The sequence below is a fragment of the Cetorhinus maximus genome, chromosome 14 (assembly GCF_964194155.1).
Source record: "Cetorhinus maximus chromosome 14, sCetMax3.hap1.1, whole genome shotgun sequence".
Taxonomy (NCBI): Eukaryota; Metazoa; Chordata; class Chondrichthyes; order Lamniformes; family Cetorhinidae; genus Cetorhinus; species Cetorhinus maximus.
The window spans coordinates 30,965,894-30,983,375 of NC_135892.1; the positions used below are offsets into that span (position 1 = coordinate 30,965,894).

The 17,482-nt window shown below is 43.8% G+C and overlaps 1 protein-coding gene across 1 annotated transcript in view; it reads right to left on the bottom strand.

Moving 5' to 3' along the window:
• The window catches only part of LOC144690054 (kinesin-like protein KIF25), a 133,351-nt gene extending 120,807 nt beyond the window's left edge, over positions 1-12,544 (bottom strand). The window contains exons 1-2 of the mRNA XM_078557562.1: positions 12,508-12,544; positions 4,889-4,956 (exon numbers count right to left, since the gene is read on the bottom strand). Of these exons, the coding sequence (XP_078413688.1) occupies positions 4,889-4,905 (17 nt within the window). The 5' untranslated portion in view covers positions 4,906-4,956; positions 12,508-12,544. The remainder of the gene's footprint in view (positions 1-4,888; positions 4,957-12,507) is intronic.
• Between the last annotated feature and the right edge of the window lie 4,938 nt (positions 12,545-17,482).

The following is a 17,482-nucleotide window of genomic DNA, read 5'->3' on the forward strand; positions in this document are numbered from 1 at the left end:
GCCCCCAAATTTAGTGACATCTTTCTGGGGTGCCTGCTGGACACAGAAGAGGACATAAGGAGGCTACAAGGGGACACATTAGAAGGCTGCCACGATGTCTCCTACCCGTACTTTGGCCACAGGAAGTCCGCCAGAGTCACCAATCTGGCTTGGGAGCTGGTGGCAGTGGTGGTCAGCGCCATCGGAGCACAGAGGAGGTCAGCCATCCAGTGCAGGAAGAGGATGAATGCTGTCATCTCTTCTGTCACGGTAAGTCAACCACCCCTCGTTACTCTCAACTTTCACACACTCAAACTCATCACACATCCACAGAGATTTCACATCTCAAGAGACAACACCACTAACTCACACACCCTCACACTTCATAGGCTCACATCCTCTGGAGCTCGTGTTCTCATCCCGCCCATGCTCCGCTCACCAGTGGCATGCACCCCGCTCACAATCTCTCCATCTGTTTTCATGCAGGAGAAGCTGGCTCACAACAGCACGGAGGGGTCCAGACCGGGAGGTGGTGGAGTGGCCCACATTAGGCCCCTTACTCACTTTGAGGAATGTGCCATCGTGCTGACTGGTGAGGACATGGACCATGCCTGCGGTGACAGTGAGGTCGGCGGCGAACACCCACATGAGGATCCTGCACCACATCTCCCTTTCTCAACACAACTGTGAGTGCCCTCTCTCCTACTTTTGACTCTGCTGCCATGCACTCACTATCACTACTTTGGTTCATGCTCTGCCAAGCGATTGACACCCCTAAGCCAGTTCCTCAGCTCATCCAGGTCCTCACCTCCAGCGAAGAGGATACCTCCTCCATTGAAGAGCTGGAAATAAGCAGCCTGGAAAATCCCGCAGCTTTTACCCAGACCCTCCACCAGCACAGATACACACACCTCAGTGCAACCTAGATCTACAGCAGGCTTGGGTTCACAATCTGGTGGTCACAGCATGGACAAGAGTCCGCAGCAGGAGGAGGCAGGTTCAGCCGAGCTCCCCGGCACTTGGAGGACTGCTAGAGAAGAGGCATCTGTGAGGTCTGAGTCAGATGGTGAGCTTCTGGATTCGGCCTTCCAACTCAACGTGGAAAGTCAGCACTTTCCACATAGAGAACATCACATAGAGCTGTTGGAAGCCCCCAACAGAGTGGCATTTGAGTCGGAGGAGTGTATCCGCCTGCCCTCTGAAAAAGTGGTGCCCACACGTGCACAAATGGAGATCTCCATGGGAAAAATGGTGGAACCCATGGAGATCCTGGTCTAGCAGAACGCAGAGATATGCACAGACCTGTACTCCATCGCGGTAACCATGGGCAAGTGCCTGCAGTGGCAATACAAGGGGGAAAACAGGGCACCCTGACACCCCTCAAGGTGCTCCTTGCCCTCAAGGAGTCAGGCCGGGGCCCTCGGGCACCTGAAGGGAGGAGGAGTAACACTGGACACCCCGGGGTCATCGGTTCAGGAATCCCAAAGAGAGAGGACAGAGTCTGAGTCCTTTTTGCCTCTGAAGCCCTCAACCTCATCCTCTGTCACCGCAGAAGGAGCAAGCCAGCTGAAGCAAGCCGGGGCCCTCAAAGCCTTGGCTCTCCAGAGGACGCACAAAGTCAGAGGCATCCAGGCCAACCATTGTGCACATCATCTCTATCCTTCCTGTAGATGCCGGGGCAGCACCTAGAAAAAGTGATTGGCCTAGAAAAGTTAAGAATTTCTGATCACAAGTGGTTGCATGGGTGAGCACAATTTGTCACTTTATAATCTGAAAACATATTCACTTTCACTGAGTAATGTGTAATGGTGTCTTTCAGCTCAATTTACAGGCTTCTCGAGTTCTTCCCCCACTAGCGGTTCAGCTACACACAGCTGGACCATAAGTGATTCTGGGAAAAGTGTGTGTGGGGCAGGGCTTTCTGGAGCCTCGTGCAAGCATTCTCCCTTGCACGCAGAGCCTTCCTCCATCAGACACATCTCAATGTCCCAAGCGTTTTCAATGCTGTCTGCTGGGGTTGTCTTTCAGTTGTCCACCTGAGCTGACCTGCATCTCCATCCACCCACTGATCGCACTCCCATGCAGCACCTGTGCCCATCCAATACGAGGCTTCGCGCACTTTCGATTTGAGAAAAATGGTAGTTGTTACATTTCTGCTCAGCTCCCGTGTACTTTCCCCTCCCCCAGTCACCTTTTCCCCATCACAGTTGGACCCCCTGGCATCATCTTCCACCTTCCCACTGTCACCTACCAATCAGAGCCCCTTTCTTTCCAGGATGTCCAGGTGAAGGTGCACATTCCCTTATCTTCCTGAAAATCCCAGCCCCATCCACACTTGCCTCCCTGACCACCTCCTTCCCACCCATAGGGTCCATGTCTGCCTCCAGGTCCCCACCAACCACCCTCCCTTCTACCGCTACTGTCACACCCTCACCTTCCCACCCTTCCAGGTCACTCTGCCCTCAGTCATTCTCACCATTCCCTCGTACCATGTCCACCTTCAGTTTGCTCTCCAGGAGGCAATCATAGACTCCACAGACCCCTCCCTTGCATGTTCACCTGGATATTCCTCCCTTATTCCCTCATGCATCCTTAATCCGTCCCCCCTCCAAACTCTTTCCTACCCCCGGATTCCTCTCTTACCCCACCGAACCCGGACTCCTTCCCTTAAATCTTCCACCCCCTTACACCTTCCACCCTCTTACACCTACCTTTCCAATTGCCGCATTCTCCCCCGTTACATCCTCCTCCCCAGAACCCTCCCACCTGACACCTTCGTTCCCTCCCCAGTACACCTTCCTCTCCCACTCACAGCTGGACTTTCTTCTCCCCCCATCCCCTCGCTGATCATCCGTTGCAACTCGTGGCCAAGACCGTGATGTTCTGAAGCAGACCCGAGACATCAATGGAGACCTCCCGCCTTCCGAGAGCTGCTTCATGGTGGAGCCATGTCCATGAGAATCCACCCAGCATGCGATGCATGTGTTCCTCCATGGTCCGGTAGCTGTAGGACTTCAGAATCTTCTGCTCCTCGGATGCCCGCGATCTGAGCAAGGCCGTAATGGTAAGTCCCGACTTCTGCGTGTCACACTTGCCCAGACATTTTCTGGGCTGGCGTGTTTTCCCGCCGGAGTCAACAGTAAATCGGGAATGGGGGGACAATTCCTGTCGGGCCTTACTTTGCACCCCATTAGCGGGATTGGCGTTCCGCCATGGTGAACACCATTGGATGATCCCGCTGTGTCTACATGCCGGCATGAAACCGATTTTTGACCTTCTCACCATATTGTCCCCACTGCCCACCATGATGCCAATGGAGCCAGAAAATTCCGGCCTGAATTTTAGGCATGAGTCCTCCTTGCTGATGAGTGAGTGAAGGATATTGGCATTCAGCAGCGTGAGTGGCTGGCAGTACAATGGGTAGGAGATGTATTCAGTGACCTTGAATATTTGTATGAGGTCATTGAATTTCTTGCAGCATTGCTGTGCGATCCTCAGAGACAGACACCAAGAATTGATCTCCCTAGCCACCTGCTCCCATTCCCTTCTCAGGGTTTACCATAAGGACCTCCTGGCCGTCTGCAGAAACATTGCTTCTCTTCTCCTTTTCACTTTTTGTACTAATGCATCCAGCCCTTTATTAGAAAACCTGGCAACTTTGTTTCCTGTTACTATTTGTTGTTCTTCTCCCTATGGCTTTTCTACAGTCAGCAACAGCTCCCCTTTAAGAGGGGCAGACCAGTTTTGAGATGTGCAGACTAGCTGAACTCCACCCCCCACCCCCGTTTAAGTGCGCTGGGTCGAGACAACACAAAGTTTGTGTGCTGCCTGCCTCAATAGGACCAGATTAAGGGTAATGGTGAATTGATCGCTTCTGAAAATATCTCAAACTTCTCCCCCCTCCATGTGTCTTGTTTATTGTTGTGAATTTTTTTCAAGGTACATAAATTGATATCCCTTTATCTGCCCTCTCACCTCACTAGAATTTTGGACCCATATGTGATCGAAGAATTCTGCGCCTCTTAGACAGACGTATTTTAAATCAAGTGTGGGCAATCTTAGAACTGTCTCCACATCCTACAAAGGATATAGGTTCTAAATTATCTTGGGAGTTTGACTGGACTCTACTAGTCACTCCAAGGGAACTCTCTTAAACATCCTCCTAGCGATGCTATGTATTTGCTGTTTCTGGGACTTCCCTAGTTGGCCTTGTAAAGGATGAAACCTCTAACTAGCTCTTACAAGACCAATGATATCAAGGAACAGTGGGAACTCTACTCTGGAAATTCCAGTTTACTCAGCTCAGCTGGGATTCAGTGTCGGAGTGGAGGCTGGTATGCCATGCAAGATGTGCCTCCATATTGATGATACAAAAGCAGAATACTGAAAATGCTGGAAATCTGAAATGAAAACAGTAAATGTTGGGAATATTCATCAGGTCAGACAGCATCCAAGGATATGGGTAGTAATGGGAATCCCCTGGTGGTCCTAAGATGCACAAAATATTGTGGTTTTTTAAAGTCAAAATGGATCAGCTCCCTTACAGAGGGAGGCATGTGAAAGACACAAGAAAGTTAGAGAATGATGAGCACATGGACAACTCATCCCAATGGCAGGCAGCCAGGCACCAGATTTTGTGACAAAGGACTGTTGGTGCCTCTAATCCACAGTAATGCGAGTGTCCATCAGCTCCACGCAACTTAGGTGCCCTCCACTATTTACAGGATATATGAGCCGAACTTTATTTTCTATTTACATTCTACTTATAAATACAATAGTGGTAGAAAAATTGCCATGCATGCCACAATCACCTCTTAAAGAGTGAACCGAGAAGTTTTCCATCATTTGATTGTTCTTTGTCGTGTGGTGATGGAATAATTCTGTGAATTATTGAAATTATATAACTTACCGGTCAAACTGAAACATCTTGTTCACTGATGTATGACCAGAACGGTTGCATTTTACATGAACAGTTTCCTAAATAAAAGATAAAAATACATGAAACCAAAATTTAAAAAAAATAATATTATGAGATTTCAACATATAAAAATCATTCCCTGACATCATTTTGATAGAGAAACCAAATCTACAATGAAACCGATTTATCTGAAGTAACATATATTGGAGGTAATGGGGATTGCACCGATCATACTTCTTTTTGTTGCTCTTAGTCCCATAACTCCCACAAACAACTCACCTAGAAACACCACAATTGGTGCTCTGTATCCATGTATGCAAATCTATGTGAACATATCCTAATCCTAGAGCTGAATGGCACAAATGCAGATACCTAAGAAACATAAGAACAGCATTAGGCCATTTAGCCCCTCAATCCTGTTCAATGAGACCATGGCTGATCTATGACCTAACTCCACCCACCTTTTCCCCAATATCGCTTGATACCTTTGAATAACGAAATCTAATCAATCTTCAGATTTGAAATTAGCAATTGATCTAATATCTGCCATCCTGTGTGGAGATGTGTTTCCTAATTTCACTCCTGAAAGGTCTAGCTCTACTTATTAGACTATGCCATTAGTTCTAGACTCCATAACCAGTGGAAATAATTTTGTCTAACTTATCTGTTCCCTTTAATATCTTGAAAAAGTCGATCAGATCACCCTTAACCCTCTAAATTCCATAGAATGAAATCGTAGTTTGTGTAACCTTTCCTTGCAATTTAACCCATGGCCTGCAGTTGTTCTGGTAAAATATGCTGCACCTCCTCCAAGGCCAATGTATCCTTCCTAAGGTATGGTGCCCAGAAGTACTCACAGTACTCCAGGTGTGCTCTAACAAAGGCTTTGTATAGTTGAAGCGTGACTTCTACCCCCTTGTATTCTATTTCTCCAGATATAAAATTAAGATTAGAAGATTAGAGTGGATGACCAGTTGGGGCGCACCTGGCATCCGCTCCATACACCATTGCACCATCAGTGCCACTGACTGGTCAATTCTACATAAAGTGGTATAAAGGAACACAGGAAACTGTTCAGCAGAGGTGGTGGATGAAACCAAAATGAAGAGAAGCAGAATCAGTCATGATTGAATGGGCTACAGCCAAATGGAAGCAACTAAGGCATCTGGAGGTCAGCTAAGCCCAAGCCAATATTTGAAACTCAAGCCAAGTACTCCAAAAGTGTGGCCCAGAACTCTTAAGGGTGGAGTAGGCCTCTTTGGAAAAACTAAATCCACAAAATTACAGTAGTGTAGAGTTGAAATCAATAGGTTTTTAGCATTGCTGAAAAAAGATACAGTCAAAGCTTTTCATCTTGCACTGTTCAGGACACTTTGCAAGAATACCAATACAAGGGGAGAACAACAATTTATACTGTATGTGAAGAGAGTGCTGACTGCTTGGTAAGTGCACTCTGATTGGGAGAGGCGTTGCCATGGAGAATGCACCAGTGATGGTGATTGACAGTTAACTGCCGAGCATTGTTTGAAATTTAAACCAGGCAGCTTGACGCTGATGAATCAAGGCATTGCCCTGAAGAATGAGTCAGCGAATGGCTGTCACTTATTTTGTTTAGCTGAAACAGGTGCAATGTGTGTACATGTCCTTTCTGTCTGTAAAAAACAGGGCCCTGTGTATTAATATATGTAGCTTCCAGTACGTGCAAATGCACCACACTGCAAGCCTGACTGACAATCTTAAATTGATTGTCAGCGTAATTCTTAGCACACTGAGGATTATTGAGCAAATATTGACCAATCACGGAATCACATCTAATGTTGGACACTGCATTTTGAATTGTGAAAGCACGGGCTGGTTGGCTAGTCTGTACCTTGCCCATTGCGAACACTGGGACACTCTGTTTGATACGATCCACCAGTCTTTGGGACGTATGACCTACATACCTAGCATCACATTGGCACCGAAATTCATATACCAAATTACTCATTTGTGTGATAGGCAGAACGTCTTTTTGGCTGGATGGCAGCATCCTGTTAGTGTCAAATATCACTCGTATAGCAGCAGCGTGAAACAGCTAGCTTTTTACCTGTTGCTCAAATTTTTGAGATCCCTTGCCCTTCTGGGGCAATCTTAGATAGACTGGGCAGTTTTCAGGGCTGAAAGTGACGGCCTTAGGCCCGTTCATGAGTTTGCGTGATATACGGTGAGAAATGATCTGATCAGGTTATTATCCCGCAGGATGCCTTTGATGCACCCTATTTCAGCATCAAGCTTCCATGGTGAGCAAATGGATTGGGCCCTATTTACAGGGTTGCCGATAAGACCAATCTTATAGCATGTGAAACTGTAAGAATCCCAACACGTATATTGACCAGTGAAGGTAGGCTTGCAGTAGTCCGTGGTAGAGAACCTCCTGGCAGATTTTTCAACTAGTATGTCAAGGAAGGGGAGTACACTTGACTGCTCCATTTCAAAGGTGAATTTGAGTGCAGGATGGAGTCCATTAAGACATGTAAGGAAATTATTACATGCAGCTGTGGATTTAAATATAACGAACATGTCATCCACATATCAGAAATATGCAAGGGGCAGGAGGTTAGATGTAATTCCATTGAAGACACATTTCTCATGGAACTCAACAAAGCTCTTTGCGAGACCTGGGCCTAGAGGGGATCCCATGGTAACATCATCTATTTGGGCAAACATGGTGTCATTAAAACTGAACTCAACTGCACGAGTTGCTGAGTTTATAAGTTCAATGAATACTGATTTACGCAATGGTGGCGGGTCTAGATCACCATGATATAGTGCTGCAGCACAAATATCAATGGTTTCCTTAAGTGGAACATTGGTGAATAGGCTAGCAGTGTCAAATGAGCACATGGACACAGCATTGCTATCATTATGCAAGCTCTGTATGGTCTTCGCAAATGTGAAAGAATCCTTCACCGTGTATGTGGAAAACTTGGTCAAAACTGGTTGTAACAATTCATCCAAGTTACATATCCAACTAACCCGTGCTTACAAAACTCAAAACAGTGTCCAACATTAGATGTGATTCCGCGATTGGACTATATTTGCTAAATAATCTTCAGTGTGCTAAGAGTGACACTGACACCAATTTAAGATGGTCAGTCAGGCTCGCAATGTGGTGCATTTGCGTATACTGGAAGCTACATATATTAATACACAGGGTCCTGTTCTTTGTAGACAGGAAGAACATGTACACACATTGCGCCTGTTTCAGCTAAACAAAATAAGTGACTGCCATTCATTAACTCATTCCTGAGGACAATACCTTGACCAATCATGGGCAAGCTGCCTGGTTTAAATTTCAAATAATGCTTGGCAGTTAACTGTCAGTCACTGTCACTGGTGCATTCTCCATGGCAACTCCATGGCCTCTACCAATCAGTATGCACTTGCCAACCAATGAGCACTCTCTTCACATTAGTATAAATTGTTGTTTTACTTTATATTGGTATTCTCGCGAAGTGTCCTGAACAGTGCAAGACGAAAAGCTCTGACGTCTCTTTTTTTAGCAATACTCTGGTTTCTAGTATTTCAGGGAACCATGGGACCAGGTGAGCAGTGGGGAAATGGAGTTGAGGCAGAAAATCAGCAATGAGCTTATTAAATAGTGGAGCAGGCTTGATGGGCCATATGGTCTACTTCTACTCCTATTTCTTATGATTTTATGTAACTGAGTAAGAACAAGAATTTCATTGAAAACTCTCTAACTTTATATGTTTTTTTACATTAGAAATATTACTCTTACTGGTAAGTTTTGCATGGGAGAACTTCAAATCAGCTTCACAAAAGCTTTGGAACAATTCAACTCGTCACTTCCTGTTCAGGATTGGTTTTTCCTGCTACTGCACTTACCAGATTGGCGTTGGTTACTTTAAAAAATGCTCTATTTTTCTGCTGCTTCTCAAATCTTTGGTACTTGTAAACTAAATCTGTTTCTGTTCTGTACTCTAATCAAATGAACATTTTATTAGTGATTTAAGCTAAATCCTCATGTCAGCCAATATGGCACCCTGAGGTGCAACCTCTTAAGTACCAGGGTCTTTGAAAGAAGTAACATGATATAAACATGCTAGATGTAAGACTTTTAATTACATAGCAATAAATATTCCTAAACATTCCTGTGCGTGATGCTGTTGTTCAATAGACAGCAGAAAACCAGAACATGACAGTATGTGCTTATTTATATTTATTGATTGCATTAACTACTTAATATCAAGTACTCATACATCAAGTACAAGACTCATTAGTTATAAAATATAAATATAAAATGAAGGCACTATTGGCTTTCATTTATCTATGTTTCATAACAGACAAAATATAAACAGTCAAATCCCATTATTGAATACAACAATAACTGAAAATTAAAACAAAAAGAATAGAAAAGATGACGAGATAAATCAAGTAGTTGTTGAAATTAAAAAGCTGGTGATTATAGCCCTCGAGAAAGTTGATATAATAACTCATAAGCAAGTGGAGACATAAAATGGTTTACAAACCTTATTCCAATCTATCCATCAAATACATCAGATATGTAATTAAACAGTGATTTGTAAATGCTGATTTTTAAATGAAAACTATAATATTACATTCCCATCTTGATGTGGTGGAGAGGTTTGCATGCTTGGAAGGTCCCTTGACCAATGCCATCGGGAGGTCTTTGTTCCTGGTAGGGCCACCCATGGCGGTAACATGGGGGGATGGGGGAAGGTGCCAGATAAAGTAGGGTCCAAAAAGTCCTTAACGGCAGAACTGGTGAAGGAAGAATTCGCGTCTCACCGGCTGTGAAGGCAGAAGGCAGCTGCAGTGGCAAGGTGGTCCCGCTAATCATCATATGGCACATCACTGAAAATCTGATCACCAATCCTTAAGATTGCATAGGCAATGACAGCGCCTCAAGGTCCCCATATTAAACAAAGTCATGCACAGGTTTCTACCAGGGCCCATTTGCCAAGTCCTGTGGAGATGTAGAATTAGTGATAGGGACAGGGCTGTGGAGTCCCTAGTCAAGAATCTGCACACAGAAAACAGATGCATGAAGATTGTTGGCTACCAGCACTTGTGACTGAGCAGTCTTCCTCACGTACCATCTGCTCACCCCAAATGGGGATGAGGGCTAGAAAAAGGTGCCCTAAAAATGGGCTGTTACACCCTCTGCTGGCTGGGGAACGACACCCTGTGGGATCACCATCTTCATGATCAAAGGAGGAAAACTTTAAATGTTGCACCTTGGAATGTTAGAATAATCTCAAGAGTGACTGTCCAGAAAGAGGAATTGCAATTGTATCATGTGAACTGTCAAGACTCCAAAATGACACCCTCAGTGAGACCTGCCTCCCTAGGGAGAGGAGAGCTGAAGGAACAAGCCGGGGGGGGATACACCTTCTACTTTTTTAAAAAGTTCATTTTGGAATGTGTTACTGGCTAGGCTAGCGTTCATTGCCCATCCCTAATTGCCCTACTGGAAATGAAAGGCTGAGAGTGACCCTCACGTCCATGAATTTGGTTTTGTCATCCAGAACAGGATCTTAGATGCACTGTCAGAACTCACCAATTGTATAACTGAAAGGCTCATGCCACTTCACCTACTGCTCATCCGTAATCAACACGCCACCATGAGCAGTACCTTCGTCCCGATCTTTGACGGTCACGAAGGCATAAAGGAAAAGTTTTATTTTCACCTTGATGAAGTATTTCACAGTATTTTGCTTTTAAGTTAGAATTGTAACTATCTTCAAAAAGGGAGTTAAATCATGCTGTGGAAACGATTGAGTTATTTCCCTCTTGTCCATAGCAGGGAAAGTCCTGACACGCCACCTCCTGAATTGTCTACTTCCTATGGCTGAGGAAATCATCCCAGGGGCACTTTAGATCTTCCAGGCGAACCTATAACATGGTCTTTCTGGATAGACAAATCAAAGAAGAACACCACCAGGAACTCTTCATTGCGTTCAAGTAACCAAAGCATTTGACTCAGTAAATTGCAAGACTCTGTGGATTACGCTCCAAAGATTTTGATGTCCAATCCTGCAACTGCTTCATCATGATATGACTGTAACTGTCTTGAGCAGGAGATCTGAAACAGATACCCCAAATGATTTACAATCTACCTGACAGTGGCTATTCACCTCAAAGATCAACTGCCCTCTGGTGTCAGTATTAAATACCATCTAGATGGAAATCTATTTAACCACAGTTGTCTCCATGCCAGAACTAATTTCACCACCATAAATGTACATGATCTACAGATTGTGGATGTCTGCAGTGTCATTGCCCACTCTGCACCAGATTTGCAAGTCACTCTCAATCTCTTCAATTCTGCATACTAGAAACTCAGCCTGACCTTGAATGTTGCCAAAACAAAACTCATATCAACCCATACCCAGTCAGCCAAAATTTGACCTCTCATATATGTTGAAGGAGAGGTTTGAATATGTTGACCACTTCCCATACCTTGGCAGCCACCTCTCTCAAAGGCTACTATTGATGAGCAGATCCAACACCAGATCAGCTGCGCCAGCTCAGCCTTCTACCAACTATAGTAGCAATTGTTTGACAAGTCCTCTGCAAGTCAACAAAAGGCCTAGTGTACAGAGCAATTGTCATCACCACACTCCTATATTGCAGTGAGACCTGGACTGTGTATCAGTGACACATAAGAACACCAGAGAAATTCCATCAGCAATGCCTCCACCACATCCTCCAGATTCAATGAGAGGACCGTGGAACAAATGCCAGTGTCCTTCTTGAAGCCAGTTCCAGAAGCATTCAGGCAAAATCAACTTCATCGACTGGACACTGTCTGGATGCCCAAAATTCATCTCCCCCACTAGGTCCTGTTTTCTCAACTCTCAAATGGTCAGAATTCCAGGAAGGATAAAGAAAACGCTTCAAAGGCACGCCGAAGTTCTCCTTGAAGTGCGGCAGCATTGACATTAATGACTGGGAGGAGCTTGCGACCAACCATTCAGAGTTGTGACAACTTGTCCATTAAGATGCATCACACTTTGAGTCACGTCTTAACAATGAGGCAGACTGACAGCAGAGAAGGAAACAAAAGGAACAAAACAAAAAATCCTGCACTTCAGATGCAAATACCTCACAGGATATCCTGCCCCATGTGCCCGATATATAGGTCAAGAATCAGCCCGTTCAGTCACATGAAGACCCATGGCAGAAACCCATGACCCTGAATAGACATCATCCTTGAACTGAGGAACAGCTGATGGCGATGATGATATTAATGCAGGGGTTGCCTTGAGGGCTGGTGATGCGACCATTATGTTTTTTGCAACAGTGTAATCTTACATTGTTACTTCAGTAAATAGGAAGAAAATCTCAAGATGAAACCACTATAAAAGGTATAACAATATTTAGACCATGTTGATAATAACGGTTTCAAAAGAAGAATCATGATATTGCAAGGCACAGTTTTAAGTAGGGGAGCAGATTTAAAACAAAAACAATGTTTACTTACTGAGGCATAAACTAACTAGTGGCTTATTTTTAACATGTAACTGACTTCACCTTCAAACATGATGGTAAGATTATTATTGGACAATGGACAGGGTAGTACTCACATCATCAATCCAATGAATCACCCTCTCTGATGCAGTCCCAGGCCTACAAAATATCATGTGTAACAAAATATTTGAAAAATTAACAAGGGACACCAGCATATAAAAAAATTGATAATAATAAAGTTTAAAAACAAATACAAAAAAGCAAATTTAAATAATATTGCATCATTGTTATTTTTTTATAGTTTAAACAAAAGGAACTGTTAGCATTGTAAATGCAAAGATAGGTATCCTCAAGCACACTTTGTTCAACCTGGAGTAGGTCTGTAAAAAAATGAAAGGAATAGTCTTGTTTTGTTAGACACTTCACTTAAGACTGCTAAATGGATTGAAAATACCCATATAGTAAATTACTGATTTCAATTATTTTCTTTGAAATTCATTCTTGGGCTGTGGGCATCATTGGAAAGGTCAGCACTTATTGCCTATCCCTAGCTGTGCCTATGAAGGTGGTGATGGATTCTTCTTATCGGATCTGTCATGAAGAGATATTAATGTATACAATGTTATTGGATTTTTTTCAAATAAGAGGTTTAGTCTGCTGTGTATTAACTGGATTAAATCCAGCTAGTCTGGATGCTTTGATGTATAGTAGTTTTGAGATGTAAACAGTAAGGTAGAGGTACATTTGCATTTTGTCGAATAGAGCATTCATGAGTGGGTGTGAAATCTTGCACCTAGCTAGGAGATACCAAGCAATGTTTATATTACTAATAAAATTGGTACTATGAAAGGGGTTCAAAGGGCCTGGTGATACAATGAGAATTTACATTCAAAGTGGAAGGCTGGGTATAACAGAAAGGAGTTTGTGTGTGCAGGTCAGAGGCATGTAAGATCTAAGCCTGTAAGTCTACCACAGTGTCTGCAAAGAAACCAAATTGAAAGGAACCTCATTTTGAATTTGTAAGGTGAAAAATGCTTTGCCTGGTGTCTGTTTAAGTCTTTTGGTTATTGTTGCCTTAGTGGAGATTAATTTGGGGATTTGTTAAAAGTTATGATAGTAGTATTTGTGGCCATGTGCATGTGTTTAATTTGCTCTAACTTAATAAATGTCTCATTTAGTTTGATATAAAAACCTCTCGAGAACTGGTGGTCATATTCCTAAATTTAGAGCTGCAACTCAAAACATACCAATTGAAAATATAGGTTATGACAGTTGTTTAAAGTTTCCCTCTGGGATTTTAAATAACTCAGCCTTTACAAACTGCTGTGTAATAACAAATCATAGTATTGTTAAAGCACAGAATGTCTTGAACTTCAGAACACCTGAAGGTACTCCCACAATGCTGTTAGGTTGGGAGTTTGTGATTAAAACCCAGCGACTATGAAGGAGCATCAATATATGCCCAAGCCAGGATGGTGTGTGACATGGAAATTAGGAGGCAATGGTGTTTACATGCACCTACTGCCCTTGTGCTTTAAAATAGTGGAAGTTGTGGGTTTGGAAAGTGCTGCCAACGTAGCAGTGGCAACTTGCTGCAGTGTATCCTGCAGAATGTACACACGGCAGTCATGTTGCACTGGTGATGGTGGAATGGATATTTAAGCTGGGAGATGGGGTGACGAGCATACCAACTTCTTTATTCGGGATAGTGTCAAGCTCTCGAGTATTGTTGCAGCTGCACTCATCCAGGTCTGTGGAGGATATTGCATCATACTCCTGACTTGTGCCTTGTGGGTGTTGCAAAGCTTTGGGGAATCAGGTGAGTTACTGACCACAGAATATTGTACTTCTGATCTTCTCTAGTAGCTATAGTAGTTATAGTGACTGGTTCAGATGAATTTCTGGTCAATGATGACCATCAGGATGTTGAGATGATGGGGTACCCGGCGATGGTAATGCCTTTGGATGTTAAAGAGAGGTGATTAGGTGCTATTGTATTGGACGTGGACATTTCCTAGCACTTGCGTGGTATAAATATTACTTGCCTAAGCTTGAATGTTGTCCAGGTCTGGCTACATGCGGATATGGACTACTTCATTATTTGAGGAATTGGGTGAAGTCATCTGTGAATAACCCTCACTTCTGACTTTATGATAGAGGGAAGATCATCGATGAAACAGCTATAAAAAACTGGACCTAGGACACTGTCCTGAGGAACCCCTGCGGTGATGTCCTGGAGCCGAAATCATTGATCTCTAAAAGACACAAACAAATTCCTTTGTGCTAGATGGGCTCTAGCCAAAGAAAAGATTTCTCCTTGATTCCCATTTACTTCAATTTTAGTAGGGATCTTGATGCCATACTCAGTCAAATGCTGCCTTGATGTCAAAGGCAGTCACTCTCACCTCGTCTCTGAAATTCAACTCTTCTGTTTGCACCAGGCTTTTGTTCAAATGCTAAGTGACCCAAACTGAACATTGGTGTGCAAGTTATTAGTGAGTAGGTGCTGCTTGATAGCATTGTTGATGACACCTCCCAAACATTTGCTAAAATCTGGGAGTCAGCTGATAGGACAGTAAATGTTGAGTTTAATTTCCACTTTTTGTGAAAGGCCATACCTAGATAATCTTCTACATTGTCAGGTAGATGCCACTGTTGTAGCTGTACTGAACAGCTTGGCTAGAGACTTGGTTAGTTGGCGAGCATAAACCTTCAGCACTTACAGTCTGGATGTTGTCAGAGCCCTTTGTGTTGATGCTATGTCTAGCACATTCAGTCATTTCTTAATATCAAGTGGAATGAATTCAATTGGCTGAAAACTGACATGTACAGCCGATCTCCCTGAGGCAGCACTTAGCCTCAGGGAGATGAGTGTGCTCTTTCGTTGGCAGCACTTCAGTATGGCACTGAAATGTCAGCTTAGATTATACAATTATATATCCTTGAACTCATGACCTTTTGATTCAAGGTGAGAATGCTTCCACTGCAGTAACTCAGCACTCCTTAAACATTTGGCTGTATATAAAACCAAGCCAGAAAGAGAGAAAGGGACTCAAGACCAAACAATAGGCCTGAACTTAAAAGCAGAAACGTTGGGAGTGGCAGTAAAAGTAATCCACAAATATGGGGCTGTATTTTGCCGTCGGTGAGCAGGGGATGGGGCCCACTCGCCGACGTGCAAAATGACGCGGGATGACATTGGGGGGGAACCCCCGACGTCATCCCACCCCAGTTAAATCTTCAGGAAGGTGGGTCTGCAGCAAAATCAGCTGTGCACCCGCCGACATGTCAATGGCCAACTGAGGCCATTGACAGGATCATTAAAACAATTAAAGGACCTGCCTGTCCAACCTTAAGGTTGGCGGGCAGGCCAGGAGCCCCGGCGGGAATAGGAAAAACATGAAACCTCATCCACTGGCGGGATGAGGTTTCATGTAGGGATTTAAAAAGTTGAATAAAGTTTTAGTGAAATTTATTAACATGTCTCATCTCGTCTGACATTGTCACATGAGGGGGCATGTTAAGGATTTTTTTTTCTATTTTTAATGTTTATACAACTGTCAGCGATCTCCCTGAGGCAGCACTTAGCCTCAGGAAGATGTGCACTTTTTCGTGTGCATACGCAAAAGAGCGCACTCTCGCATTTGGGGAATCCCCCCCCCCCCCGCCCGCTCAGGAAGTGCATAGCGCTTCCCGCTGGGCGTCACGCTGGGCGGGCCTTAATTGGCCCCCCCACTTAAAATTATGGCGGGGCCCACTTCTCCGGCGGGGTTCGGCTCCCTGCCCGCTGGAGATTGGGTCAGGCCCGCCCGTCCCCCCGGTTGGCAGAAAATTCTGCCCATGGAGTGAATGAAAAAAACAGCTGGACCAAAAGTAAAAAAAGGGTGGGAATAAAAACAAATAGCTATAGCAAAAGAAAAACAGCAGAGCCATATTTAAAGAGAGTAACAGTAGAAGCAACATTATAGACAAATATCGCAAGCAAGAGTAAAAACACCAAACATCAGGGGTGGGACTTAACACAAACACAGAGCAAGACACCAAAAACCAACAAAGAATGTAAGTGGGACTCAGTAAAGATTAAAACAGAAGTAAAAGTGATAACATGGTGTGGCATGATAGGCTGGAGAAGGACATGGAAGGAAAAAAAATCAGGGGAGGTAGAATTTCACTGGAACTTAAGAAAACTTCAGTTTTCTGTGGTGTGGTGGGGGTGGAGGTGGGAAAGAGTGTGAAGTCAGGACACAGGAATATATACTTCTGACCCCATCCCTAACACAGGGCTGTGAGCTCTTTGAAGAACAAACAGTTTTTTGGAATCTGTGGTGAGATCTGAAAACTGACAAAAGGTAAAGGGAAGTTCACGTGGGGATGCTGCAAAACTAAGAAAGCCTAAGACCCACAGAAATGTATGTGGGACAATAACAAGATATTGCATAAGAGCTCATGATTGAAGAAAGAGAGCGAACAGCCCCATGTTCTATGTATAATGACTCTAACCCCCTATTTTCAAAGAATTTAGAGTCGCTTTCATGGAGAACAAAGGCTCAACAACACAGGCAGGATGGGTCCCATCCATAGGGGGTGCAATAGACAACCTACAACTGGCAAGGGCACAGATAGCAGATGAAACAAAGGGGATGACTTAGGAAGGAGTACATGAAAGTCAACCACAAAAGCTGAATAGGGTGCCAGATATAGCAGGGGAAAGGGCAGGAAGAAACGTAGGATCGAGGGAGCAACCATAGCTTGAGATAAAATGTAAATTGTATCGGGGAATAGGGAAGGTAAAACAATTAGGGACATAATGCAGATGAGGATGGCTAAGCTGAAGTAAGACAACAGGATGAAAAAGGAGGTGGCCAAATAGGAGAACAGAATGCTAGGATGGTTTGCTCTAAGGCTTGACAGAAATGGGAAATTTAAAATTTGAGAGGTTTCAACTTTCAACAAATTGATAAATAAAAATCAATATTAAAAGATAAAAATTTAAAAGCTAAATAAATAACTTACCTGAAAATAGAAAAACAAGATGGCAACTGAACTGGAAAATACTTGAAAAACTTGACCCTGTGAGCAACTTACTGCTCA